The sequence below is a fragment of the Rhinoraja longicauda genome, chromosome 4 (genome assembly GCF_053455715.1).
Source record: "Rhinoraja longicauda isolate Sanriku21f chromosome 4, sRhiLon1.1, whole genome shotgun sequence".
NCBI classification, from domain to species: Eukaryota; Metazoa; Chordata; class Chondrichthyes; order Rajiformes; family Arhynchobatidae; genus Rhinoraja; species Rhinoraja longicauda.
Window position 1 is genome coordinate 86650509 of NC_135956.1, and position 27787 is coordinate 86678295.

Sequence of the window (27787 nt, forward strand, 5' to 3'; positions counted from 1 at the left end):
GGGACTGTCATATGTTGAAAGACTGGAGCGACTAGGCTTGTATACACTGGAATTTAGAAGGATGAGAGGGGATCTTGACGAAACATATAAGATTTTTAAGGGGTTGGACACGTTAGAGGCAGGAAATATGTTCCCAATGTTGGGGGAGTCCAGAACAAGGGGCCACAGTTTAAGAATAAGGGGTAGGCCATTTAGAACTGGGATGAGGAAAAAGTTTTTCAGTCAGAGAGTTGTGAACTTGTGGAATTCTCTGCCTCAGAAGGCAGTGGAGGCCAATTCTCTGAATGCATTCAAGAGAGAGCTAGATAGAGCTCTTAAGGATAGCGGAGTCAGGGGGTATGGGGAGAAGGCAGGAACGGGGTACTGATTGAGAATGATCAGCCATGATCACATTGAATGGCGGTGCTGGCTCGAAGGGCCGAATGGCCCCCTCCGGCACCTATTGTCTATTGTCTATTCATTCGTTGCGCAATACTGGAGTCTATTTAGTGAGCGTGCAGCACACTGCTAATGCTTAATTCACAAAAGCAATTTCAAGAAGCCTTCAAGAAGGTAACCAAGCTAATTCCCTGCCGCCACAGACCATTACACCTCTGTAATATCTGATGTTGGTAGCTCAACACTAGCATCAGATAATATACAGGGATCCATCACAGTTGCATCTGGAAAACATATTTCCCTTGAAATCTTAGCGAATTATGGCGTGCAGCTTGCTGCAAAACCTCATGCTAAAAGTGAGTCATGGAAATTCTGAAGGGGAAAGTATTTGCAAGCATTGCCGAAGAGGTTTTTCAGTCAGAGAGTTGTGAACCTGTGGAATTCTCTGCCTCAGAAGGCAGTGGAGGCCAGTTCGTTGGATGCTTTCAAGAGAGAGCTGGATACTCTTAAGGATAGCAGAGTGAGGGGGTATGGGGAGAAGGCAGGAACGGGGTACTGATTGAGAGTGATCAGCCATGATCGCATTGAATGGCGGTGCTGGCTCGAAGGGCTGAATGGCCTACTCCTGCACCTATTGTCTATTGTCTATTGATCACTAACGGAGCAGACAGTGGAAGATTTAGAAGCTGCTATGTCATTTAGGGACTTAGCGGAGGTTGCTCAGGTAAATTGATAAGCTTGCTGAACAGTGCTGGCAACTCCATGGTAAGTCCAGCATGGGTGTGCAAGCTGCTGGCTCCCAGAAAATTGTAAACAGCAACTTCTGGATTTCTAATTTCGTTTAGAAATGGTATTACCATTGGGGCAGCACGGTGGCACAGTGGTAGAGTTGCTGCCTTGCAGCGCCAGAGACCTGGGTTCGATCCCGACTGCGGGTGATATCTGTGCGGAGTTTGTACGTTCTCCCAGTGACCTGTGTGGGTTTTCTCCGAGATCTTTAGTTTCCTTCCACACTCCAGGTTTATAGATCAATGGGTTTGGTATAAAATGTAAAAAAAATTGTCCCTAGTGTCTGTTGGATAGTGTTAATGTGCGGGGATCCCCGTTTGGTACGGACTTGGTGGGCCGAAGGGCCTGTTTCCGTGCTGTATCTCTAAACTAAACTAAATCACGAAGTTGCGGTCTCTTTTATGGAGAAATAATCGGGAATGCTAGCATTTAGCTGTCAATACAGAATTTGAGTGCAGATCATGGAAGAGAACGTCTTGCTGTCGGCAGAAGCAGTGCTACATAGATCTTCCTACTTTTGCAATAACCCCGTTCACTTTCATTTACTTTCATTATTTTCCAGGCAGTTAACATGCCTCCAAAAAAATCAACTGATACCTGCTCTCGGGGATTTGTTGAAACATTCTGAATTTCATTGCAATCAAACTTTTAATAGTCATATATATTGTACAAGGGGTGCTCACAGTTTGCTTCTTTGCAACAGAGTGGATGCAGGTTTAAAGTTAACTTTCTGGTCGTTTATCTTCTCCAGTTCTAGATCTGCACGACTTGCCTGGCTGCTTTGTAACTGTTATTGCATCCCAGGGCTGAGTTTGTTCATTCTTCTGGTGGCAGGCTTGTGTCACCTCTGTAATTAAACCTAGTACCTTGCCTTGTGTGCCTTCAATCCTGTGTGGTGGGAGACAGGATATTTTTGGCTGATCTGTCTGATCAATGAGAAATTGGGCCATTTTAGTGTGTTTCTTTGCAGTGTTTTGATTGAGTTGCCAGTCAGTTAGCTGATCGGTGGAAGCTGAGTAATCCCGAGTAATCACTGGTGGAAGAGATTATGTGCAAAGTGTGACCTTTAGTTTTTACTAGACCAAGTGGACCCGTTGGGCCCAAACCTCTCCTGCATTGGTGCAGCACCCTCTCCTCCCCCCCTCCCCCCTCCTCCTTCCCTTCTCCCTCCCTCCCTCCCTCCCTCCCTCCCCCTCCCCTCTCCCCTCCTCCTCCCTCCCTCCCTCCCCCTCCCTCCTACCCCCTCCCCCTCCCTCCTACCCCCCTCCCCTCTTCCCCTCCCCCTTCCCCTCCCCCCCACTCCATCCCCCTCTACCCCCCTTATCCTCCCTCCTCCCCTTCCCCCTCTCCCCCCCCTCCCTCCCCCCTCCCTCCATAGGAGATAGATTTAAACTTTAAATTGTGAATAACTTTAAAAATATAACACCGATTTCAATGAAACCTCTTCCATTAGCACCAAAGGGACGACGGTGAGTAAGGTGGGCCTAAAATTGTCGCGCTATCATGTACCGTTTTGGCTGTAGTTCAGGAACAAACAAACAAACGAGTGTTTTAGTATATAGATTCAAGACTTAACAAGTCAAGTCTCGACCCGAAATAGGATAGCAAGCCGAAACATCACCCATTCCTTCTCTCCAGAGATGCTGCCTGTCCCGCTGAGTTACTCCAGCTTTTTGAGTCTATCTCAAGTCAAACATGACTTTGATTTTGAATGTCTGCTTTGCTATGTAACCAGACGAGGCATTTTTTGACACTGATATGCGAATGCAGTTAAAGTAATAACTGCAGCTTATAACACTTCAAATTTGCATTGGGACAATAAATTTGGGTGCGTACAGTATTTTTTGTGACTGTAATTAATTTCTGTTGGAATATGATGGGTATTAAACCTAATTAAGTTCAAGCAAGCTCATGCAGTTAGACCAGTTTTCGTTCAGTGATAAGCAGATCAATGAAAGGCAAATGATGCAATTTACCATCTTGAAACACTTAATTTGGGAGATTTTTAATCTTATTCCCAGCCATTTCACTAATCCCATTGACTTTCAAAGCCACATGTGTGAAAAGTTGATATTAGCTAGCATCCGTTGACACCAGTGTATGTACTGTTAAACAGTAGAAAGTAAATTTTATCCTCTTGGGAGTTTTCTTGGCTTCTTTGAAGTGGGTAATTAGCTTGCAAAAAGTAAGTGGTGACTATAACAGCTTAATAGAAGCTCCATAAAATTCTCTTGCTTCGTTATGCAAATTATTAATCAGGGACAGCTTTCGGTTTGAAATAAGCAGCTTTTCTTCATTCTGTGATGCTTGGGTCCTGTGGCCTTGCCACAGTAATCGTTTTCTCAAGAACCTCTTCAGCATCTTCATAACCCTGTTCCGCACAGTGTGAATATTTGGTGGGACCAGCATGGAGTTTGCTGTGGTAGCTGCCCACTGCTGACTTGACAAAGTCAGAACAAACATTGCAAGTGTGTGGCTTTGATCAAATCCGGGTAAGGGTTGTCCTATGCAGCGTAGGTTTACTAGGTTAATTCCCGGAATGGCGGGACTGTCATATGTTGAAAGACTGGAGCGACTAGGCTTGTATACACTGGAATTTAGAAGGATAAGAGGAGATATTATCGCAACGTATAAGATTATTAAGGGGTTGGACACGTTAGAGGCAGGAAACATGTTCCCGATGTTGGGGGAGTCCAGAACAAGGGGCCACAGTTTAAGAATAAGGGGTAGGCCATTTAGAACTGAGATGAGGAAAAACTTTTTCAGTCAGAGAGTTGTGAATCTGTGGAATTCTCTGCCTCAGAAGGCAGTAGAGGCCAATTCTCTGAATGCATTCAAGAGAGAGCTGGATAGAGCTCTTAAGGATAGCGGAGTCAGGGGGTATGGGGAGAAGGCAGGAACGGGGTACTATTGAGAATGATCAGCCATGATCACATTGAATGGCGGTGCTGGCTTGAAGGGCCGAATGGCCTCCTGCTGCACCTATTGTCTATTGTCTATTGTCTATCGACAGCAAATTGAACAAATTATTTAAGTATATTTTATAATTAAAAACGATTGCTTGTGCTCAGCGATGAGGATTCAATTTAATACCGAAGATGGACATAAAATTCTGGAGAAACTCAGCAGGACCGGCAGCAACTCTGGAGAGAAGGAATGGGTGACGTTTAACACAGTCACATCTTCAGAGTCTGAGTGATTTCTGTGTTATTGCAGTTTGGCACGATGCCATCTCAATAAATAACTCCAATCTTGTAACATTGAGTTATCTTCTATAAAGATATCCCCTTATCCTTTTATTCACAAAATGCTGGAGTAACTCAGCAGGTCAGGCAGCATCTCGGGAGAGAAGGGAATGGGTGATGTTTCGGGTCGAGCCCCTTCTTCAGACTGATAGAAAGATATCCCCTTATCCTTTTATTGCATGTGGTTTATATTTTTTAAAGTTCATACTAAAGATATAATTTTCCATTGGAAAGATTAAAATTAATTTGTCTGATGTTTTAAGAACTGGCTAAATGGTTTTGGATTTTGTGTCATGTTATTTTCAGCTTAAGATTCTGATGGATCTCACTTTTATTTAAAGTGAGGTTTTAATACACTTAATACATACACTCCCTTATCTTAAGACAAAAATTGCACAGTTTTTGTTAATGAATGAATGAATAAGTTTATTGGCCAAGTATGTGCACATACAAGGAATGTGCCTTGGTGCTCTGCTCACAAATGACAACACAAACATGCAGTTAACAATTAAGAATAAAGCACAAACTCATCAAAACAATAAGGATACAACAAACAACAAAAGAGGAATGGCTTATACCACAGAAAGACACAAAATGCTGAGGTAACTCAGCGGGACACACAGCCTCTCTGGATTGAAGGGTGACGTTTCGGGTCGAGAACCTTCTCCAGACTGAGGGAAAGGTCTGAAGAAGTCTGAAGAAAGGTCTTGAGAAGATGGTAAACTTCAATAAGCAGGAATGGAGTTCCACGATTTAAGTGAGCATCGATGAATGAATGTGTAGGGAAATAACTGCAGATGCTGGTTCAAATCGAAGGTAGACACAAAATGCTGGAGTAACTCAGCGGGTCAGGCAGCATCTCGGGAGAGAAGGAATGGGTGACGTTTCGGGTCAGACTGAAGAAGGGTCTCGACCCGAAACGTCACCCATTCCTTCTCTCCTGAGATGCTGCCTGACCTGCTGAGTTACTCCAGTTACTTCATTGATGAATGAATGATGACAAACTTCCAGTATATCTGGCGTGCGGGACTTCAAGAGAAAGTCTCATCATTCCCTTCTGCCTGCTCCACCTGTCCTGATGGCACTTAGGTGCTGGGGATTTTACTTGCCAATTATTGGACGTTTGAGAGATGCTGCTGAAGAACATTTGGTATATTACTGCAGCAGATATATCATAAATGAAACTCGCTGCAATCACAGGATGGTGATGATGCAGGAAATGAATGTCGAAGATGGTGTGGCAATTAATTGATCATTAACCTGAATTGCTATTTGTACGCTGATTGGGCTGTACTCATCTGGACAATTGGAGAGTGTTGTCTCACGCCCCTAATTTGTGTTTTTGTATCTGGTACAGTGACTTTCTGGAGTCCACAGACAAGTCAGCTGCTGCAGAAAATACTCTGCATCAGACCTGCCTTTGAAGACATTGTGTTTATATGGCTGTTCCAGTTAGTCTTGTTTTCATCATTGGTGATCAAATAGATGTTTGGTAATAGAAACATAGAAACATAGAAAATAGGTGCAGGAGTAGGCCATTCGGCCCTTCGAGCCTGCACCGCCATTCAATATGATCATGGCTGATCATCCAGCTCAGTAACCTGTACCTGCCTTCTCTCCATACCCCCTGATCCCTTTAGCCACAAGGGCCACATCTAACTCCCTCTTAAATATAGCCAATGAACTGGCCTCAGCTACCTTCTGTGGAAGAGAATTCCACAGACTCACCACTCTCTGTGTGAAGAAATGTTTTCTCATCTCGGGCCTAAAAGACCTCCCCCTTATCCTTAAGCTGTGACCCCTGGTTCTGGACTCCCCCAACATCGGGAACAATCTTCCCGCATCTAGCCTCTCCAACCCCTTAAGAATTTTATATGTTTCTATAAGATCCCCCCTCAGTCTTCTAAATTCCACGAGTACAAGCCTAGTCTATCCAGTCTTTCTTCATATGAAAGTCCCGCCATCCCAGGGATTAATCTGGTGAACCTTCTCTGTACTCCCTCTAAGGCAAAAACGTCTTGGAGGATACTCCCCCTTGGAGAATGGGGGAACCCTAATTATGCTGTTGTATGTGAGGGGTAAGTGGTTATATTTACTTTTGTTGGAGATTGTTATTGCCTGCCGCTTGTATTGTGCAAAACGTCAGTTGTCATTTTTTAAAGTCTAAACCTGAATGTTGGGATCTTGAAGCAAGTGGGCAAGAATTGTCATGCGAGGAGTAAAAGACAAAAATGTAGGAAATCACAGCAGTAGCCCTGACTGTCCCCTGAACTGCTTCACACGTTTCGAAGGATAATGGTTGATCTTATTGTTGGCCTGGCCCCCACTTTGTGCCCGATCCCTATTCAAAAATCTATTTTGGCTTTGAATCTGACTAAAATTCATAGCATCCACTGCTCTCTGAGGTAGAGAATTTCAAAGAATCATTGGGCCTCCGGGGATTATTCTTGAATTACTTGGATAGAAAGAACAGAAAATAGAAAATATAGATCATAGAAGAGTGCAGCACAAGAATAGGCCACAATGTTTGTGCCGAACATGATGCCAAGACCAATCCTTTCCTGCCTGCACATAATCCATATCCCTCCGTTCCCTGCATATCCATATGCCTATCCAAAAGTCTCTTAAATGTCACGCTTGCATCTGCCTCTGCCAGGCACTCACCACTCTCTGTGTAAAACAAAATTGTCCCGCACATCTCCTTTGATCTTTGTCCCTCTCACCTTAAAGCTATGTACTTTAGTATTTGATTTTGCCATCCTGGGATAGAGGTTCTGTTTTCCCTATCTATGCCACTCATAATTTTATATACTTCTATCAGGTCTGACAATAGACAATAGACAATAGGTGCAGGAGTAGGTCATTCGGCCCTTCGAGCTAGCACCACCATTCAATAGACAATTGACAATAGACAATAGGTGCAGGAGGAGGCCATTCGGCCTTTGAGCCAGCACCACCATTAAATGTGACCATGGCTGATCATTCTCAATCAGTACCCCGTTCCTGCCTTCTCCCCATACCCACTGACTCCGCTATCCTTAAGAGCTCTATCTAGTTCTCTCTTGAATGCATTCAGAGAATTAGCCTCCACTGCCTTCTGATGCAGAGAATTCCACAGATTTACAACTCTCTGACTGTAAAAGTTTTACCTCATCTCCGATCTAAATGGCCTACCCCTTATTCATAAACTGTAGCCCCTGGTTCTGGACTCCCCCAACATTGGGAACATGTTTCCTGCCTCTAACGTGTCCAATCCCTTAATAATCTTACATGTTTTGATAAGATCCCCTCTCATCCTTCCAAATTCCAGTGTATACAAGCCTAGTCGCTCCAGTCTTTCAACATATGACAGTCCCGCCATTCCGGGAATTAACCTAGTAAACCTATGCTGCACGCCCTCAATAGCAAGAATATCCTTCCTCAAATTTGGAGACCAAAACTGCACACAGTACTCCAGGTGCGGTCTCACTAGGGCCCTGTGCAACTGCAGAAGGACCTCTTTGCTCCTATACTCAACTCCTCTTGTTATGAAGGCCAACATTCCATTGGCTTTCTTCACTGCCTGCTGGACCTGCATGCTCCCTTTCAGTGACTGATGCACTAGGACACCCAGATCTCGTCTTACGTCCCCTTTTCCTAACTTGACACCATTCAGATAATAATCTGCCTTCCTATTCTTACCACCAAAGTGGATAACCTCACACTTATCTGCCCAGAACCACTGGCATTCAAGACAACACAATCCAAGTCAGTCCAATCTCTACTTGTAGCTAATACCCCAAATCCAGGCATCATTCTGGTAAACCCTTTACACAGCCTCCCCTGCAATATGGTGACCAGGAATGCACGCAATACTCCAAATGCAGCTTAACCAAGGTTAAAGTGTTGCCACTTTCAGAGAGTTATAAACTTGCACCCACGATCCCTCTGTGGATCAATGTTGTTAAGGGAGATGCCCTCAATTGTGTAATTTTCCCTTGCATTTGAGCTGCCAAAGTGCAACACCTCACACTTGCTTGGATTAAACTCTTCTTCTTCTTCTTCTTCTTTCATGTCCATCATCCACGTTTCAAATGTTGACATCGCTGTCATCGTCCGTCCTGAAAAGGGCACAAGCTTCCCGGCGACAATCAGTGGGAGCCATCGCTTGTTGCAATAGATGGTGGTGGCAGCAGAATTAGCTCAGGACACTTCCAGTCTCCAGCCCCGCGATGTAGATGCTTCTGCTAAGGGGCCGGATTAAACTCCATCTGCCATTATTCCACCCATTTCTGTAGCTGATCTATTCCCCGTAGTGTACTTTGTGACAGCCTTCCTCGCAGTCCACAGCAAATCTTGGTATCATCTGCAAAAACATAATAAACAACTCGTCTTTGTGTTCGTGTACAAGCTGTGTACATATGTACGTAACACAAATAGCAAAGGTCCTGGCACAGATCCATGGGGAACTCCACTGGTCACAATCCTTCAGTCTGAATATTGTCCGTCCACCACTACTCTCTGTCTTCTATCAGTGAGCCAGTACTGAATCCGTGCGACCAAGTCACTGTTAATACCGTGCATCTTAATTTTCTGGATTAGCCCATCATGGGGGATTTTATCAAATGCAAAATCCATGTTGACAACATCAGGCGCCATACCCTCATGGATTGCCTTTGGCACCTCCCCAAAATAACTCATTCAAGTTAGTAATTAATTTACATCGGCGAAACCAAGCGCAGGCTCGGCGATCGCTTCGCTCAACACCTGCGCTCGGTCCGCATTGACCAATCTGATCTCCCGGTGGCCGAGCACTTCAACTCCCCCTCCCATTCCCAGTGTGACCTTTCTGTTATGGGCCTCCTCCAGTGCCATAGTGAGGCCCACCGGAAATTGGAGGAACAGCACCTCATATTTCGCCTGGGCAGCTTGCAGCCCAGTGGTATGAACATTGACTTCTCCAACTTTAGATAGTTCCTTTGTCCCTCTCTTCCCCTCCTCCTTCCCAGATCTCCCTCTATCTTCCTGTCTCCACCTATATCCTTCCTTTGTCCCGCCCCCCCTGACATCAGACTGAAGAAGGGTCTCGACCCGAAACGTCACCCATTCCTTCTCTCCTGAGATGCTGCCTGACCTGCTGAGTTACTCCAGCATTTTGTGAATAAATACCTTCGATTTGTACCAGCATCTGCAGTTATTTTCTAATAGTAATTAATGAATGATCTCTTGCTCTCCACTTTGCTGCTGGAACACTGTAAATTTCCCCGGTGTGGGACGAATATATTATTAAGACAAAATCAGAATAACTTCTCTAATTCAGTCTTAAAGTGGGCATCTTTGTATTTGAGCCACTTTTCTCTGGTTGTAGATTCTTCGTCTACGGGAAGCATCCCCCCTCGACAAAGCCCTCCTGATTATATATGTTTCAGGAAGTAGACATACCTTGGTTTTTAACTTATTTTAAACTTTGGAGAACATGTACTCAATCTGTTAATCCTTCTTGTAGTCAAGTCAAGTCAAGTCAATTTTATTTGTATAGCACATTTAAAAACAACCAGGACATTGACTCTCTCTCAAGGAAACCTTCTCAGCATTGCATTCCTGACTTTCTTTCCTTAAGTATGTAGACCAGGCAGTGCAGTGAGAGTGTGACCTTGCACGAACCTTACAATTTTTGCAAGAGGTCATACTTTCGTTCTCCCTCCATCTTGCAGTTAAAGCAAATGTTTCTTTTGCCTTCCCGATTACTTGCTGTGTCTACGTCTATCTTTCTGTATGTCTTTCATAAGAACATCCAGGTGGAATGATGGCGTAGTGGTAGATCTACTAGACACGGGTTCGATCCTGACTACAGGTGCTTGTCTGTGCAGAGTCTGTACGTTCTCCCCGTGACCTGTGTGGATTTTCTCTGAGATCTTCGGTTTCAACAGACAATAGACAATAGGTGCAGGAGGAGGCCATTCGGCCTTTCGAGGCAGCACCGCCATTCAATGTGATCATGGCTGATCATTCTCAATCAGTACCCCGTTCCTGCCTTCTCCCCATACCCCCTGACTCTGCTATCCTTAAGAGCTCTATCTATCTAGCTCTCTCTTGAATGCATCTAGCTCTCTCTCTTGAGTTTCCTCCCATACTCCAAAGAAGTATAGGTTTTGGAATTGGCTTGGTGTAAATGTAAATTGTCCCCGGTGTGTGTAGGGTAGTGCTAATGTGTGGGGATCGCTGGTCGGTGTGGACTCGGTGGGCCGAAGAGCCTGTTAACGCACTGTATCTCTAAACTAATCTAACAATTAAATTAATTGCTGTAACACAATTGGGATTAATTAAATAACGATTTGCTTTGTTATTCTTTCTCCAAAATAGATAACTTTGCAGTATACCCTATTTGCCATCATTTTGCCCGTTCACTTATACATGATGATTCCATTAACGCTCTTGTTCATTAGAACGCCTTCCGTGGATAAAATATATTACCAATGTTATTGCATTTAGCACAGTAATGTCGGTGGCCCCAGTAATAACATGGAAATAGATTATTTGTTCAGTTTATGTCATTGACGTTAGGGAGATTGCAAGAGTGTGACTGCTTAAAAAAAAAAAACAAAAACTGCTGTAGGAAATTCAAGAAAATTCAAGGAAATTTTGGGCGGCACGGTAGCGCAGCGGTAGAGTTGCTGCTTTACAGCGAATGCAGCGCCGGAGACTCAGGTTCGATCCTGACTACGGGTGCTGCACTGTAAGGAGTTTGTACGTTCTCCCCGTGACCTGCGTGGGTTTACTCCGAGATCTTCGGTTTCCTCCCACACTCCAAAGACGTACAGGTATGTAGGTTAATTGGCTGGGTAAATGTAAAAATTGTCCCTAGTGGGTGTAGGATAGTGTTAATGTACGGGGATCACTGGGCGGCACGGACTTGGAGGGCCGAAAAGGCCTGTTTCCGGCTGTATGTATATGATGATGATGATGATATGATGATGATGATTATGACGGGTTAAATTTTAGCAGAATAGGAATTGATGTTGGACTTTAGCGTGGTAATAGGTCCTTCGGACCACCGAGTCCGCGCCAACCAGCGGTCACCCCGTACACTAGCACTATCCTACACACTAGGGATAATCTACAATTTACAGAAGCCAATTAATTACGGTTTGGAATGAGCACCCGGAGAAAAACCAAGCTGTCAAAGAGAGAATGTACAAACTCCATACAGACAGCATCCACAGTCAGGATCGAACCCGTGTCTGTGGAGCTGTAAGTCAGCAAGTCTACCACCACGCCTCCGTGCCATCCCTGCTCAAAATGTTCTTGGTGAAGTGAGAATTCTCACAGCGGCTGACTGACCATTAGTAATGACCAGACCAGGTGGACCCGTTGGGCCCAAACCTCTCCTGCATTGGTGCATCACCCTCTCCTCTCCCCCCCTCCCCTCTTCCTCCCCTCCCTCCCTTCTCCCCCCTTCCCCTCTGCCTTCCCCTCAACCCCCATCCCCCTCAACCCCCCTTATCCATCCCTCCCCCTCCCTCCCTAGGAGATAGATTTCAACTGTGAAAAACTTTTAAAATATAACACCGATGTCAATGAAACTTCTTCCATTAGCACCAAAGGGACGACGGTGAGTAAGGTGGGCCTAAAATTGTCGTGCTATCGTCTACCGTTTTGGCTGTAGTTCAGGAACAAACAAACGAACAAACGAGAGTTTTAGTGTATAGATAGTGATGTAACCTTACTTTCAACTTCTGTAGAGTAGGAATCAAAAGAAAAAGATTTTGCATTCACAGACCAAGATTTTGTTTATTGTTCTCCATGAAGCCTCTGCTTTAGCAAAGTTTGAGGAGAGTGGAAGCACATTACTCTCTGTGCATGTTTAACTGCTCTTAGTACTGTGTATGAAAGTATTTTGTTTTAACATAAGCAATCTAACTTTGACATACCTTCAGTCCGAAAAGGTGGGAATCAAAAAAACCTGCTTCTTTTCATACCACATTTGTTTCCCAATATATAATTTGAAGCGTTATTCTTCATGATGTTGATTTATGGAGTACTGAATATTTAATAATGGAAGAACAGCCAAGGAAACTATTAATCATAGTGTTATGCAGCATGGCATTGCATGCTGACCAATTTCCTTACCTGAGCTCGTCCCATTTGTCCCCGTTTGGCCCATTTCCCCCAAGAATTTAGAAAGATGAGAGGAGATCTTATCGAAACATATAAGATTATTAAGGGGTTGGACACATTAGAGGCAGGAAACATGTTCCCAATGTTTGGGGAGTCCAGAACCAGGGGCCACAGTTTAAGAATAAGGGGTAGGCCATTTAGAACGGAGATGAGGAAAACCTTTTTCAGTCAGAGAGTTGTAAATCTGTGGAATTCTCTGCCTCAGAAGGCAGTGGTGGCCAATTCTCTAAATGCATTCAAGAGAGAGCTAGATAGAGCTCTTAAGGATAGCGGAGTCAGGGGGTATGGGGAGAAGGCAGGAACGGGGTACTGATTGAGAATGATCATCCATGATCACATTGAATGGCGGTCGGTGCTGGCTCGAAGGGCCGAATGGCCTACTCCTGCACCTATTGTCTATTGTCTAAGAACTTCTCTGTCCATTTATTGTCCAAATGTATTTTAAATGTTGTTATTTCACCTGTTTCTATCTTGTGATCGTCTGTTTTACATAGCCAACACCTCCTTTGTGAAAAGAGTTGTCTCTCAGATACCCTTTCAATCTTTTCCCTCTCATCTTAAATCTCTGCCCTCTGGTTTTAGACTTCCCCTACCTTGGGAAAAATGACTGTGTTTGAAACATAGAAACATAGAAACATAGAAAATAGGTGCAGGAGTAGGCCATTCGGCCCTTCGAGCCTGCACCGCCATTCAATATGATCATGGCTGATCATGCAGTTCAGTAACCTGTACCTGCCTTCTCTCCATACCCCCTGATCCCTTTAGCCACAAGGGCCACATCTAACTCCCTCTTAAATATAGCCAAAGAACTGGCCTCAACTACCTTCTGTGGCAGAGAATTCCACAGACTCACCACTCTCTGTGTGAAGAAATGTTTTCTCATCTCGGTCCTAAAAGACTTGTGACCCCTGGTTCTGGACTTCCCCAACATCGGGAACAATCTTCCCGCATCTAGCCTCTCCAACCCCTTAAGAATTTTATATGTTTCTATAAGATCCCCCCTCAGTCTTCTAAATTCCAGTGAGTATAAGCCTAGTCTATCCAGTCTTTCTTCGTATGAAAGTCCTGCCATCCCAGGGATCAATCTGGTGAACCTTCTCTGTACTCCCTCTAAGGCTAGAATGTCTTTCCTCAGATTGAAGACACCTTTCTGCTTTTCTATGCTCTCGTTGCAGTTTGTCAGTGTTCTTTGTGTTTAAGAAGTTATTTCCCAGCTTATTAAATTAACTGCTAAACATTTAATTCAGTAACCCAGCCGGTTGTTCCCGATGTTGGGGAAGTCCAGAACCAGGGGTCACAGCTTAAGGATAAGGGGGAAGTCTTTTAGGACCGAGATGAGAAAACAAGGTAGTTGAGGTCAGTTCATTGGCTATATTTAAGAGGGAGTTAGATGTGGCCCTTGTGGCTAAAGGGATCAGGGGGTATGGAGAGAAGGCAGGTACAGGTTACTGAGCTGGATTATCAGCCATGATCATATTGAATGGCGGTGCAGGCTCGAAGGGCCGAATGGCCTACTCCTGCACCTATTTTCTACGTTTCTATGTTTCTATGTTTCTATGAAGAGCACAATCTCTAATCGAGAAAGCCTTTCTCGGGTGTGTGGGCAGGTAAGTGACTTGTGTGAAAGGATTTAACATCGGGTGAATCACATCCTCCACCTTTCTGATCAGGCAGCTTGCCATTTAGAGGCTCTGTACAGTGCGTTTTACTGTCCATTTAACATCCCTTCCACTACAGTGCCTTTACTTTGCACAAACAGCTCTTATTTGTCCCTGAAGCGTAGAAATACTTGAGCCTGAACACAAACAAATAAATGAAAATGTTGACATGCCTCCAGGAGCTGAATAAAACACAGCAGGACTTTTCTGTGGAGAACAACCGTGAGTTGTTGCTCCCCGAGGGCCACTGTTTTTTATTGTGTGCATTCTGCCAGAACTTTTAAGGGCAGTTTCGAGAGCGGAAGCTTGTAGTTGAGTGAAAAATATGATAAAGCTCAGGATGTCTGAAACAGCAATAGCTCTCGTGATCAAGGCCAAGAAGCAAGCAAAGTCATCTAACACGTTTTTTTTTCCTTTCCCCTTGCTGCTCCCGTGAGGAGCAACCTGTCAAGCAGCATTTGGAAAAGAGAGCAGTGAGTTTGATGTATTGGTGCAAATCATCTTTCTTGGGATTTGAAACTTCCCCTGACTTGATGATTACTTTAGCTTTGAAGATTGTGCTGCTTAAACAGATGCAGAAATCCGAGTAGCACGAAGAACGTGCTCGTGTTGAGCACTGCATTCTTGGCGCTGGCGATGATGATGTCAGAGCACGTCCCATGTCAAAAAACCCAAGGTTCGTCAACCTCTCCTCGTAGCTAATGTCCGCTAAGCAGTAAGTCTCTTCTGCACCCTCTCCAAAGTCTCCACATCCTTCCGACAACGACACAACCAGACAATACTCCAAATGCGGCCCGATAAAAGTCTTGTAAAGCTGCAGCATGGCCGCTTGTATGAATATAGACAATAGACAATATGTGCAGGAGGAGGCCATTCGGCCCTTCGAGCCAGCACCGCCATTCAATGTGATCATGGCTGATCATTCTCAATCAGTACCCCGTTTCTGTCTTCTCCCCATATCCTCTGACTCCACTATCCTTAAGAGCTCTATCTAGCTCTCTCTTGAATGCATTCAGAGAATTGGCCTCCACTGCCTTCTGAGGCAGAGAATTCCACAGATTCACAAATCTCTGACTGAAAAAGTTTTTCCTCATCTCCGTTCTAAATGGTCTACTCCTTATTCTTAAACTGTGGCCCCTGGTTCTGGACTCCCCCAACATTGGGAACATGTTTCCTGCCTCTAACGTGTCGAACCCCTTAATAATCTTATACGTTTCGATAAGATCCCCTCTCATCCTTCTAAATTCCAGTGTATACAAGCCTAGTCGCTCCAGTCTTTCAACATATGACAGTCCCGCCATTCCCGGAATCAACCTAGTAAACCTACGCTGCACGCCCTCAATAGCAACCTGTCCAAGTCCTCCTGCGGAGTCCCTGCTTTCTCTCCACTATCTTCCCCTCCACCTGTCTTCGTATCATCTGCAAACCGACCTCTGCGGAACATCCCGCTAGTCACTGGCAGCCAACCAGAGAAAGGCCCCTTTATTTCCACATTGCCTTCTGCTGTCTATCCTACCAACCTGCCTTCCATGCTAGTATCTGCCTTCTGATACCATGGGCTCTTGTCTTCTTTATTAGCCTCGCGTGTGGCACCTTGTCAAAGGCCTTTGGGAAAACCCAGGTAAACTATATCCAACAACTCGCCTTTTGTCTATCCTGCTAATCACTTCCTCAAAGAGTTCCAGCAGTTTCGTCGGGCAAGATCTCCCTTTCACGAAACCATGCTGACTCTATGAACTCAGAACTTGTCTTTTATAATAATCTTCTATCTATCTATATAATACTAAAACTCTGCGGTCCAACATTCCGTATGTATGTATGTATATGTGTATGTACGGAAGATTACTTACAAACCCTACTCCTCCTAGACGGTACACCAAAGCGCTACGATTTTTGTACCGCCGTATTCACCATTAACCTGGGCAACTATTGTAAGTCCAAGAAGTCTTTTTTGTTATTGCAAGTCAAGTCAAGTCAAGTCAGTTTTATTTGTATAGCACATTTAAAAACAACCCACGTTGACCAAAGTACTGCACATCTGATTAGGAAAAAACAAACAAACATCTGATTAGGGAAAAAAAAAAAGAATGAAGGCTATAGTGGTCACTTGACATACACAGATCAGGAGGACGGGCCCAACGGGCACACTTGGAGAGTAAGAGTGGGGCTGGGGGAGGAGAGAATGGGGGGTGTGGGGACGGGCCCAACGGGCCCTCTTTTCCGGGCCCAACGGGCACACTTGGAGAGTAAGAGTGGGGCTGGGGGAGTGAGAATGGGGGGTGTGGGGACGGGCCCAACGGGCCCTCTTTTCTAGTATAATACTAAAACTCTGCGTTCGGATGTATGTGTGTATGTACGGAAGATTCCGAAGTTTAACTTACAAACCCTACTCCTCCTAGACGGTACACCAAAGCGCTACGATTTTTGTACCGCCATATTCACCATTAACCTGGGCAACTATTGTAAGTACTTTCGTTCAAATTGAAGCTACCTTTTTAAAGCTAGAGAGATATTAAAGTTTAAATTTTCATTTCAAAGTTTAAATTTTCATTTCTAACCCTTTTCTTCAAGGGGCTACATTTGTTTCAAAAAGTTTACAGAAAAGCATTTAGTTTTCAGCAAGGATTTAGTTTTCAGCTTGTGACGGCTACATTGTTTCGAAAAGCTTCCAAGAAGTCTTTTTTGTTATTGCAAGTCAAGTCAAGTCAAGTCACTTTTATTTGTATAGCACATTTAAAAACAACCCACGTTGACCAAAGTACTGCACATCTGATTAGGAAAAAAAAACAAAACATCTTGGAGAGTAAGAGTGGGGCTGGGGGAGGAGAGAATGGGGGGTGTGGGGACGGGCCCAACGGGCCCTCCCCAACGGGCACACTTGGAGAGTAAGAGTGGGGCTGGGGGAGGAGAGAATGGGGGGTGTGGGGACGGGCCCAACGGGCCCTCTTTTCTAGTCTATATACTAAAACTCTCGTTTGTTATTTTGTTTGTGACTGAACTTCAGCCAAAACGGTTCGCGATAGCACGACAATTTTAGGCCCACCCTACTCACCATCGTCACTTTAGTGATAATGCAAGTAGTTTTATTGAAATCGGTGTTATATTTCTAAATTTATTCACGTTTTTAAGTTTAAAAGGAGGGGAGGGGGAGGGGAGGAGGGAGGGAGAGGGGAAGGGGGGAGTGGGGGGTGAAGGGAGAGGGGAGGGGGGGTTGAGGAGAGAGGGGAGGGGGGGGAGGACAGGATGCTGCCCCATTGCAGGAGAGGTTTGGGCCCAACTTGGTCTAGTGGACTCCAAAATCTTGCCAACCTCCACTTTTCTGCATCGCTCCCTTCTTGAACACTGGAATAATATTTGCAAATTTCCATTCATCTGATTACTAATTTAAAGTTTAATATGGAGATTTTAAACAAATAATGGAACCAAAGCATACTGCATTATGCTCCCCCCCCCCCCAGTTTAGTTTAGAGACACAGCGTGGAAACAGGCCCTTCAGCCGACCGAGTCTGCACCGACCAGCGATCCACTCACATTCACACCACCCTACACACGCGAAGGACAATTTTACACTGATAGCAAGCCAATTAATCTACAAACCTCTACGTCTTTGGAGTGTGGGAGGAAACCAAAGATCTCGGAGAAAACCCACACATGTTTTTGGGAGAACGTACAAACTCCGTACGGACAGCACCCGCAGTCAGGATGGAACCCGGGGCTCTGGCGCTGTGAGGCAGCAACTCTACCACTGAGCCACAATTCCGCCATTTAACTGCAGCCGTATGTTCTAATACAATTTTCCTGCTGTGACCGACATCAATAAATTCTATCTTAGTGAGACCGCACCTGGAGTTCTGTGTGCAGTTTTGGTCTCCAAATTTGAGGAAGGATATTCTTGCTATTGAGGGCGTGCAGCGTAGGTTTACTAGGTTAATTCCCGTAATGGCGGGACTGTCGTATGTTGAAAGGCTGGAGCGACTAGGCTTGTATACACTGGAATTTAGAAGGATGAGAGGAGATCTTATCGAAACGTATTAAGGGGTTGGACACGTTAGAGGCAGGAAACATGTTCCCAATGTTGGGGGAGTCCAGAACAAGGGGCCACAGTTTAAGAATAAGGGGTAGGCCATTTAGAACTGAGATGAGGAAAAACTTTTTCAGTCAGAGAGTTGTGAATCTGTGGAATTCTCTGCCTCAGAAGGCAGTGGAGGCCAATTCTCTGAATGCATTCAAGAGAGAGCTAGATAGAGCTCTTAAGGATAGCAGAGTCAGGGGGTATGGGGAGAAGGCAGGAACGGGGTACTGATTGAGAATGATCAGCCATGATCACATTGAAGGGCTGAATGGCCTCCTCCTGCACCTATTGTCTATTGTCTATTGTCTATTATTTTGGTTTGGTATAAGTCCTTGTTGTGAGGTGGGAGCTTTAGTTTTGTGTTCTCGTTATCATTTTTATCAAAGATTCATTTTCCTACTGTAACATATTCTCTGAGAAGAGACCCTAAAATCATACGTGTAAGAAGGAACTGCAGATGCTCGTTTAAACCGAAGCCGTGTGCCAGCATAGGGTGGTAAAATTCCTCTTTCATGTCTTCTTTATCAAATGGGCACAACTCTTAAATTGAATGATTTTTCATTGATCAGTTATAACTGGTGTACGCACCAATAACATTTCTGCATAAGATTGGATCTGAGGTGCTGTTGATAGAAAGTGTCCTTGTCCAATTCACTTGTTCTTTCGCTGGAATTTAGAAGACTGAGGAGGGATCTTATAGAAACATATAAAATTCTTAAGGGGTTGGACAGGCCAGATGCGGGAAGATTGTTCCCGATGTTGGGGAAGTCGAGAACCAGGGGTCACAGCTTAAGGATAAGGGGGAAGTCTTTTAGGACCGAGATGAGAAAACATTTCTTCACACAGAGAGTGGTGAGTCTGTGGAATTCTCTGCCACAGAAGGTAGTTGAGGCCAGTTCATTGGCTATATTTAAGAGGGAGTTAGATGTGGCCCTTGTGGCTAAAGGGATCAGGGGGTATGGAGAGAAGGCAGGTACAGGTTACTGAGTTGGATGATCAGCCATGAATCATATTGAATGGCGGTGCAGGCTCGAAGGGCCGAATGGCCTACTCCTGCACCTATTTTCTATGTTTCTATGTTTCTATGTTTACTGTTTATAGGTTTAGGTGTTTTAGAGAAACAAATAAATGTAAGCACTTCTGGGAAACTGTTTGATCATTGATCTCTTCACTATTTTTTGTGCTTTCCAAAATTAGTTCATGAATAGTTTCTTGCAAATACTAACTTAAACTTCAAACTCATTAAAAGCATTTAGAGCTCATTTGTTCATTTCATTAGTAATTGGACAGTGTGGATACATAAGACATTAAGATACCTTTCCTATTATTGAGAGTACTACCGGGAATAGAATGTATGCTCTGATGGGGAGGCAGGCTGTGGTCACAATTACCTTCTTTCAAATCCTTCTGTGACACTGCAAGGAGAAAAAAGGACTTTGAAACTTGAAAGGCGAGAGTTTGCTTTCAACCTCAAAAGCAAGGAGGCAAGGGCTCTGAAATTTGCTCAGTACTCCCAATTCACCATTAGCCTGTTTCTTCCTTTAGCCTGAAGGCATTCTACGCTATTTGAAAAGACGTTAAGAAATTCAATCACAATAGAAGGCCGAGTTTTGAACTTGGTGCATTGTGGTTTGGTCTTCAGGCTTTGTGTGGGGTGAATTGAACTGAGCAACCATTGGAAACTGAAAAAAAAAAGGTGAATGAACTGCCTTGTGTGCAGACACAAATCTTGGCAGAGCAAAGCCTGCCCTTCCTTGATCTTTGCATACGCAATGTATTGGGAGCCTGCTTGTGGCAGAGTTTGAAGCACAGCCCATGCTAAAGTCAATACAGACCACTTGGTTTAATGTGCAATTCTTGTTGAGTTTGTCCTGCAATTGAAGCTGCTGTTGACCTTTTCTTAGGGACCATTTGTAAAACCAATTATTCTGCATAAACTGAAATAATAAACCTTTTTTCCCCGTTAGGCCGATTGTGATGGTGTGACATTCGTTTGATTTAATGATTAGCCGTCTGACCTCTGAGCTCCGGAGAGCTGCTTAAATAGAGAATAAGTTCACTAAGGGACACACTGACAGAATACTAATGAGCTGGTTAAACTTTGCATGGCACCAATCAGTTCCCCCCCCCCTCAATTACTCTAATGGGAGAAGATTTGTACGTGAGAGAGATTACGGAGAATTGCCCTGATGCCAGGTATTTTCAAACAAGACCGAATGGCTCCAAATAATACATTTTGGACTGGGCCAGATGTCGTGTTAAAGATTGTCTTTTCTCTCCATCACCTGCATGAGTGGGACCATTGCAAACCTGTGATATTTTTCTGGTGTCAAGTGCCATTAGCAAGACTAAAAATATATACCCTTTGATGAGTAAATCTTGGGAATGTATAGTTTCATTTCTTTAAGAAAATAACTGCAGATGCTGGTACAAATCGAAGGTATTTATTCACAAAATGCTGGAGTAACTCAGCAGGTCAGGCAGCATCTCAGGAGAGAAGGAATGGGTGATGTTTCGGGTCGAGACCATTCTTCAGACTGATGTCAGGGGGGCGGGACAAAGGAAGGATATAGGTGGAGACGGGAAGACAGTGGGAGATCTGGGAAGCGGGAGGGGAAGAGAGGGACAGAGAAACTATCTAAAGTTGGAGAAGTCAATGTTCATACCGCTGGGCTGCAAGCTGCCCAGGCGAAATATGAGGTGCTGTTCCTCCAATTTCCAGTGGGCCTCACTATGGCACTGGAGGAGGCCCATGACAGAAAGGTCAGACTGGGAATGGGAGGGGGAGTTGAAGTGCTCAGCCACCGTTTCTTTCTTTAGTTATGTTACTGTGCACACCATGTTTTACTTGACATTATTGCTGATGTCCAGCAAACAGGCAAACGATATAAGACTTTAAGTTTTTTTGAAGTGTTTTTGCTTGTTGTTTCGCCTACTAGGTTAATTCCCGGAATGGCGGGACTGTCATATGTTGAAAGACTGGAGCGACTAGGCTTGTATACACTGGAATTTAGAAGGATGAGAGGGGATCTTATCGAAACGTATAAGATTATTAAGGGGTTAGACACGTTAGAGGCAGGAAACATGTTCCCAATGTTGGGGGAGTCCCGAATCAGTGGCCACAGTTTAAGAATAAGGGGTAGCCCATTTAGAACGGAGATGAGGAAAAACTTTTTCAGTCAGAGAGTTGTGAATCTGTGGAATTCTCTGCCTCAGAAGGCAGTGGAGGCCAATTCTCTGAATGCATTCAAGAGAGAGCTCTTAAGGATAGCGGACTCAGGGGGTATGGGGAGAAGGCAGGAACGGGGTACTGATTGAGAATGATCAGCCATGATCACATTGAATGGCGGTGCTGGCTCGAAGGGCCGAATGGCCTCCTCCTGCACCTATTGTCTGTTGATGCCAAGACCGCTGTCTTCATGCCCCTACAGTACAAAGTCAGCCGTGATATGTTGAGAACGTGCAAGAGAATGGCAGGTGAAACTTCACGATATGTGCGCAATGGCACAATTTGGGGGATATAGACTTGTACAACATAGGTACTGATTGTACTGATTGAGAATGATCAGCCATGATCACATTGAATGGTGGCGTTGGCTAGAAGGGCCGAATGGCCCTATTCCTGCACCTATTGTCTATTGTCTATTATCTATAATTGATTTTCCCTCATTGTTCAGCAGTCTGTTTACATCTCTGTAGCCTGTTGAATGACACTTGTTTACATGCAGTGTTGGTGTTTCATTTGCAAAGTTAGCTTGGTGCAGCCTATCAATGTTCGTACCACTTCCCTCTGGAAGGCGACTCCGGACTGTCAAAGCAGCCACAGCCGGACATAACAACAGCTTTTTTTCCCCACGAGTGATAGTCCTACTCAATAACCAACGTCTGTAGTCCCTTTTTTGCTCTGGTTTATTTTCACCCACATGTTTAGACCGTAATGGTGTATCCTTATTGTTTTGATGTGTTTGTGCTTTATTCTTAATTGTTAACTGTATGTTTGTGTTGTCATTTGTGAGCGGAGCACCAAGGCACATTCCTTGTATATGCACATACTTGGCCAATAAACTTATTCATTCATTCATTCAAATGTGTTGAACAGTTTGGATCAATTGATGATGATGTTTGTGCTTTATGCTTGTGCTCATTAGCTTAAGTTTTTGAAAGGTAAACTACTTGTACAAGGTTGTTAAATATCTACATTTATGTGCCAAACAATGAATATTCATTTTGAATGTGAGATGTTGTTTGTGCAGAGTCAAGCTTGAAGACCCTTGCAAGAAGAATGATTTGATTTCATTCTTTCCTCTTGTAGGTTAAGAAATACCAAAAACAAAAGGGGAAAATAATGGATTCCTTGAGTTATTGCCGGCACTATATAAAAAGAGCATTTAACATCGTAGGAAATTAGATTGATGTGTTTGGTCCTTTACAGACTGCCATTGCCACTTTAGTTTCCATTTCCTTTTTCACTGTGCTACCTACTTAATGCACAACTCTCCTATCATACCTTTTACATCTCGGAGATCATAAAATGACCCTCTCTGATTTTATCTCCTTGTCATCTTCTATCTATCCATTTGAAATATTTTGACATTAAAAAATGATAGCAGGAACATCGTCGAAGGAGAGTCCATCTGGGCACCTGACACCTACAGGTACCCGGATGTAACAGGAGTAAGCAACACGGTGACTTTAAGATAGAGCTCTTAAGGATAGCGGAGTCAGGGGGTATGGGGAGAAGGCAGGAACGGGGTACTGATTGAGAATGATCAACCATGATCACATTGAATGGCGGTGCTGGTTCGAAGGGTCGAATGGCCTCCTCCTGCACCTATTGTAAAAAGCAAAATTTAAAAAAAAGATGCAACTCAGGTCAATCACATTGGAAGGCCTGAAATTATGTGAAGGCCAGACAAAAACCAAGAGGGCAAAGATCAATCCATGAAAGACGTTCAAGAAACAGATGGATTCTTACGACAGGGCAATGGTTTCATGGAAACCACTATGCAGCCGAGTGTTTAATTTAGAATTATTTGATCTTGAAATGTAGTAATAATAATAACATAAAGTTAATGCAACAATTTACAAGCAGGCATTCCAATTTACAAATCATGTGAGCCAAATTAGTTGCAGCAGTTCAACATTCAATTCAACCTGTAAACTGCTGAAAATAGACAATAGGTGCAGGAGTAGACCATTCGGCCCTTCGAGCCAGCACCGCCTTTCAATGTGATCATTCACAATCAGTACCCCGTTCCTGCCTTCTCCCCATACCCCCTGACTCCGCATATTCACATCTGTGAGAAGAGAAACAGAGCCAATGAAATTTCAGACTAGGCACCCTTCGATCGAGTTGAACAAGAGACAAAGGATAGACACCGAGTGGTGGAGTAACTCAGCAGGACAGGCAGCATCACTGGAGAGAAGGAAGGGGTGACGATTTGGGCCGAGAGATAAAGGAAACTTGTAAAGCTGTGAGGAAGGTGATGGAGTGGGATGTCTCAGAGTAAAATCAACATGATCATGGTGATGAGTAGTATTTTAAGTTGTCTGGTCATTGGGTGTTGTGAAAGTGTGACACCATTGTCACACTGGGTGTCAATGGGTGACAATGGGTGTTGGAAAGTGTGACACCATTGACTACAGAACATTAACAAAAGAGTATTGGGGTTATGTGTAGCAGAGTAGGAGAACAACCCCAGCAGTTCAGGCTGGACATGTTCACCACTCCCTGAATAAAATAATATTCAGATTCAGGTTATTTTATTGTCATATATGCCAGGGTGTAATGAAATTCCTTGTTTGCATAAAGCTCGTGAATGAAACAGTATATGGTAATGGTAGATGCAACAATAAATTCAAGAACTTGAGTTTGAGTTTAGTTTATTGTCACGTGTACCGAGGTACAGTGAAAAGCTTTTGTTGGTTGCTAACCAGTCAGAAGAAAGACAGTACAAGATTGCAATCGAGCCATCCACATTGTACAGTGTTCGTGGTGAAGGGGATGACGTGAATAACGCTTAGTGCAAGATAAAGTCCAGTAAAGTCTGATCAAAGATATTCTGAGGTATTTATTTCACATAATGCTGGAGTAACTCAGCAGGTCAGGCAGCATCTCAGGAGAGAATGTGAGGTTATCCACTTTGGCGGCAACAACAGGAAAGCAGAGTATTACCTGAATGGTAACCGATTGGGAGAAGGGGAGATGCAACGTGACCTGGGTGTCATGGTGCACCAGTCATTGAAAGCAAGCGTGCAGGTGCAGCAGGCAGTGAAGAAAGCGAATGGTATGTTGGCATTCATAGCAAGAGGATTTGAGTTTAGGAGCAGGGAGGTTCTGCTGCAGTTGTACAGGGCCTTGGTGAGACCGCACCTGGAGTATTGTGTGCAGTTTTGGTCTCCTAACCTGAGGAAAGACGTTCTTGCCTTAGAGGGAGTACAGAGAAGGTTCACCAGATTGATCCCTGGGATGGCGGGACTTTCATATGAGGAAAGACTGGATAGACTGGGCTTGTACTCGCTGGAATTTAGAAGACTGAGGGGGGATCTTATAGAAACATATAAAATTCTTAAGGGGTTGGAGAGGCTAGATGCGGGAAGATTGTTCCCGATGTTGGGAACCAGGACCAGGGGTCACAGCTTAAGGATAAGGGGGAAGTCTTTTAGGACCGAGATGAGAAAACATTTCTTCACACAGAGAGTGGTGAGTCTGTGGAATTCTCTGCCACAGAAGGTAGTTGAGGCCAGTTCATTGGCTATATTTAAGAGGGAGTTAGATGTGGCCCGTTTTGCTAAAGGGATCAGGGGGTATGGAGAGAAGGCAGGTACGGGATACTGAGTTGGATGATCAGCCATGATCATATTGAATGGCGGTGCAGGCTCGAAGGGACGAATGGCCTACTTCTGCACCTATTTTCTATGTTTCTATGTTTCTATGAGAAGGAATGGGCGACGTTTCGGGTCAAAACCCTTCTTCAGACTTTTCTTACGAAGATATTCCGAGGATCTCCAATGAGATAGATAATACGGTAGCTCAGGACTGCTCTCTAGTTGTTGGCAACTAGGATGGTTCAGTCGCCTGATAACAGCTGGGGAGAAATCTGAAGGTGAGCATTTTCACACTTCTATGCCTTTTGCCTGACGGAAGAGGGAAGTGAAGGGAGTGGCCGAGGTGGGACTCGTCCTCCATTATGCTGCTGGCCTTGCCGAGGCAGCATGAGGTGTAAATGGAGTCAATGGAAGGGAGGTTGGTTTGTGTGATGGTCTGGGCTGCATCCAAAATTCTCCGCAATTTCTTGCGATCTTGGATGGAGCTGTTCCCAAAACATGCTGTGATGCATCCCGATAAATGTGCTTTCTCTGGCGCATCTGTAGAAGTTGCTGAGAGTTGTTGGGGACATTCCAAACTTCCTAAGCCCTCTAAGGAAGTCGAGGTGTTCTTGTGCTTTCTTGTCCATTGCTTCAATGCTTATATTGACTCCTGGGAATTTGAAGCTTTCAACGATCCCGACTTCAGCACCGTCAGTACAAATGGTTTTGCGTACTGCTTTGCTTCCAGGGGTTGATCGCTATCTCCTTTGTCTTGCAGACATTGAGAGAAAGGTTGTTGTCTGGACACCAGGTCACGAGGTTCTCGATCTCCTTTCTGTACTCCGTCTCACCATTATTTAATATCCGACCCACAATGGTGGTGTCGTCTGTGAATTTGTAAATTGGATTAGATTTGTACATGACCTCACAGTCGTGGGTGCACAAGGAGCAAAGACTGGGGCTGAGAACTTTTGGCTTCACAATCATGAGTGTACTTGGAGTATAGCAAGGAGCTGAGAACAGAATCGTGTGAGACAACAGTGTTGAGAATTATTGTGGTGGATGTTTTCTCATCTCCCCATGCTGATCGTGATTAATGGGCTAGAAATTCAAAGATAAGGTGGGGGAGCTGACACCTTTGATCCCGGGGTTTGGAGATGAGTCTGGTTGGCATGACGTGTGGTGTCGATGATGAAATATATCAGGAGGTCAACAACAAGACCAATACCAAATTTAGGTTAATTGCAAGAATGTTAAACATTGTTTTTGTTCTTGCAGGTAAACTGTCCAATTGAACTATTGCAGTGATTCTGATCCTTACGTCTGGACTCTTGTCTTTCTTCCAGATGACGAAAGCCCTGCCACCTTTCACAGAGAGAGAAGAAACGCAATAGCAATGCAGCCGCACGCAGGCGGGCGGAGTATGCGCAAAGTCGGTGAAGAGCCATCAACGTCCAGCGAAGACCGAGCTTCTCTAATAAAGAAGGAGATCCATGGGTCTTTGTCCCACATCCCTGAGCCTCCCATCCCTTACTGCGGGGCACTATTTACCATGGATCCAAGAAATGGTTACATGGAGTCACACTATCGTAAGTATGGCCTCAATACTCGTCCATGATAAATACCCAAAGAGGTCAATATCAATGTGTAATGTTTTTTTTTATTATCACGTGTACAGGTGCACAGTGGAATTATTTTTGTTGCATACAGTTCAGTAAAGTATTGCCACACCTAAGCACAATCCCTGATTAGTACAAAGTGACTAATTTGTAACTAAATTTGTAACTCATTTAGTGACTAAATGAGGAAAAACTTTTTCAGTCAGAGAGTTGTGAATCTGTGGAATTCTCTGCCTCAGAAGGCAGTGGAGGCCAATTCTCTGAATGCATTCAAGAGAGAGCTAGATAATCAGGGGGTATGGGGAGAAGGCAGGAACGGGGTACTGATTGAGAATGATCGGTCAGGATCACATTGAATGACAGTGCTGGCTCGAAGTGTCGAATGGCCTCCTCCTGCGTCTATTGTCTATTGTCTATAACACACAACAAGGTACATGAAAACTTGAAACTATCTTCTAGTTAACAAATTTCCTTTCAGTTCTTGTTGGATAATTCCTAAGAGAGTGTGGCCGCTCATTCTAGATGCCCAAGCCAATGATAAAAATCATCCCTGCATCTATTCTGTCATGCCCCATACAAATTTTGCATGTTTCAATAAATATCTTGTCTCCTGAGATGCTGCCCGACCTGCTGAGTTACTCCAGCATTTTGTGAATAAATACCTTTGATTTGTACCAGCATCTGCAGTTATTTTCTTACAAAAGTTCAGGAAATCTATTTAAAGCAGTTTCAAGGGATTGAGATGTTTCAGTTACCCAGTAGATCAATGTGTGCTGTTTTGCTAAAAGACCGCCATGCCTGCACTAATCGTAAGATCTCTATTTTGTTGCATAAATCCAGCCTCGCTGTGCATGAAACTTCTGAGAATACATTTGGAGAATGCAAGTTGCACCTGCAATCTCATACGATCAGCGTGTTTGTTTTTCCATTTGTTAAAATGTTCGCTGTGTGATTAAGAATAAACATCTTAAGTCAAGTTAAATGAAGACAATTGAGGTTTTTATTTTGTTTATCCAGTGTTGGTGTTTTGTATTTAATTAATGTCCACTAATGTCCACC

At 44.1% G+C, this 27787-nt stretch overlaps 1 protein-coding gene across 2 annotated transcripts in view; it reads left to right on the plus strand.

Moving 5' to 3' along the window:
- LOC144592950 (transcriptional activator GLI3-like) overlaps window positions 1-27787 on the plus strand; it is a 341472-nt gene that overhangs the window by 88816 nt on the left and 224869 nt on the right. For both annotated transcript variants that reach the window (XM_078398314.1, XM_078398315.1), the window contains exon 3: window positions 26456-26698. In XM_078398314.1, the coding sequence (XP_078254440.1) occupies window positions 26456-26698 (243 nt within the window). The remainder of the gene's footprint in view (window positions 1-26455; window positions 26699-27787) is intronic.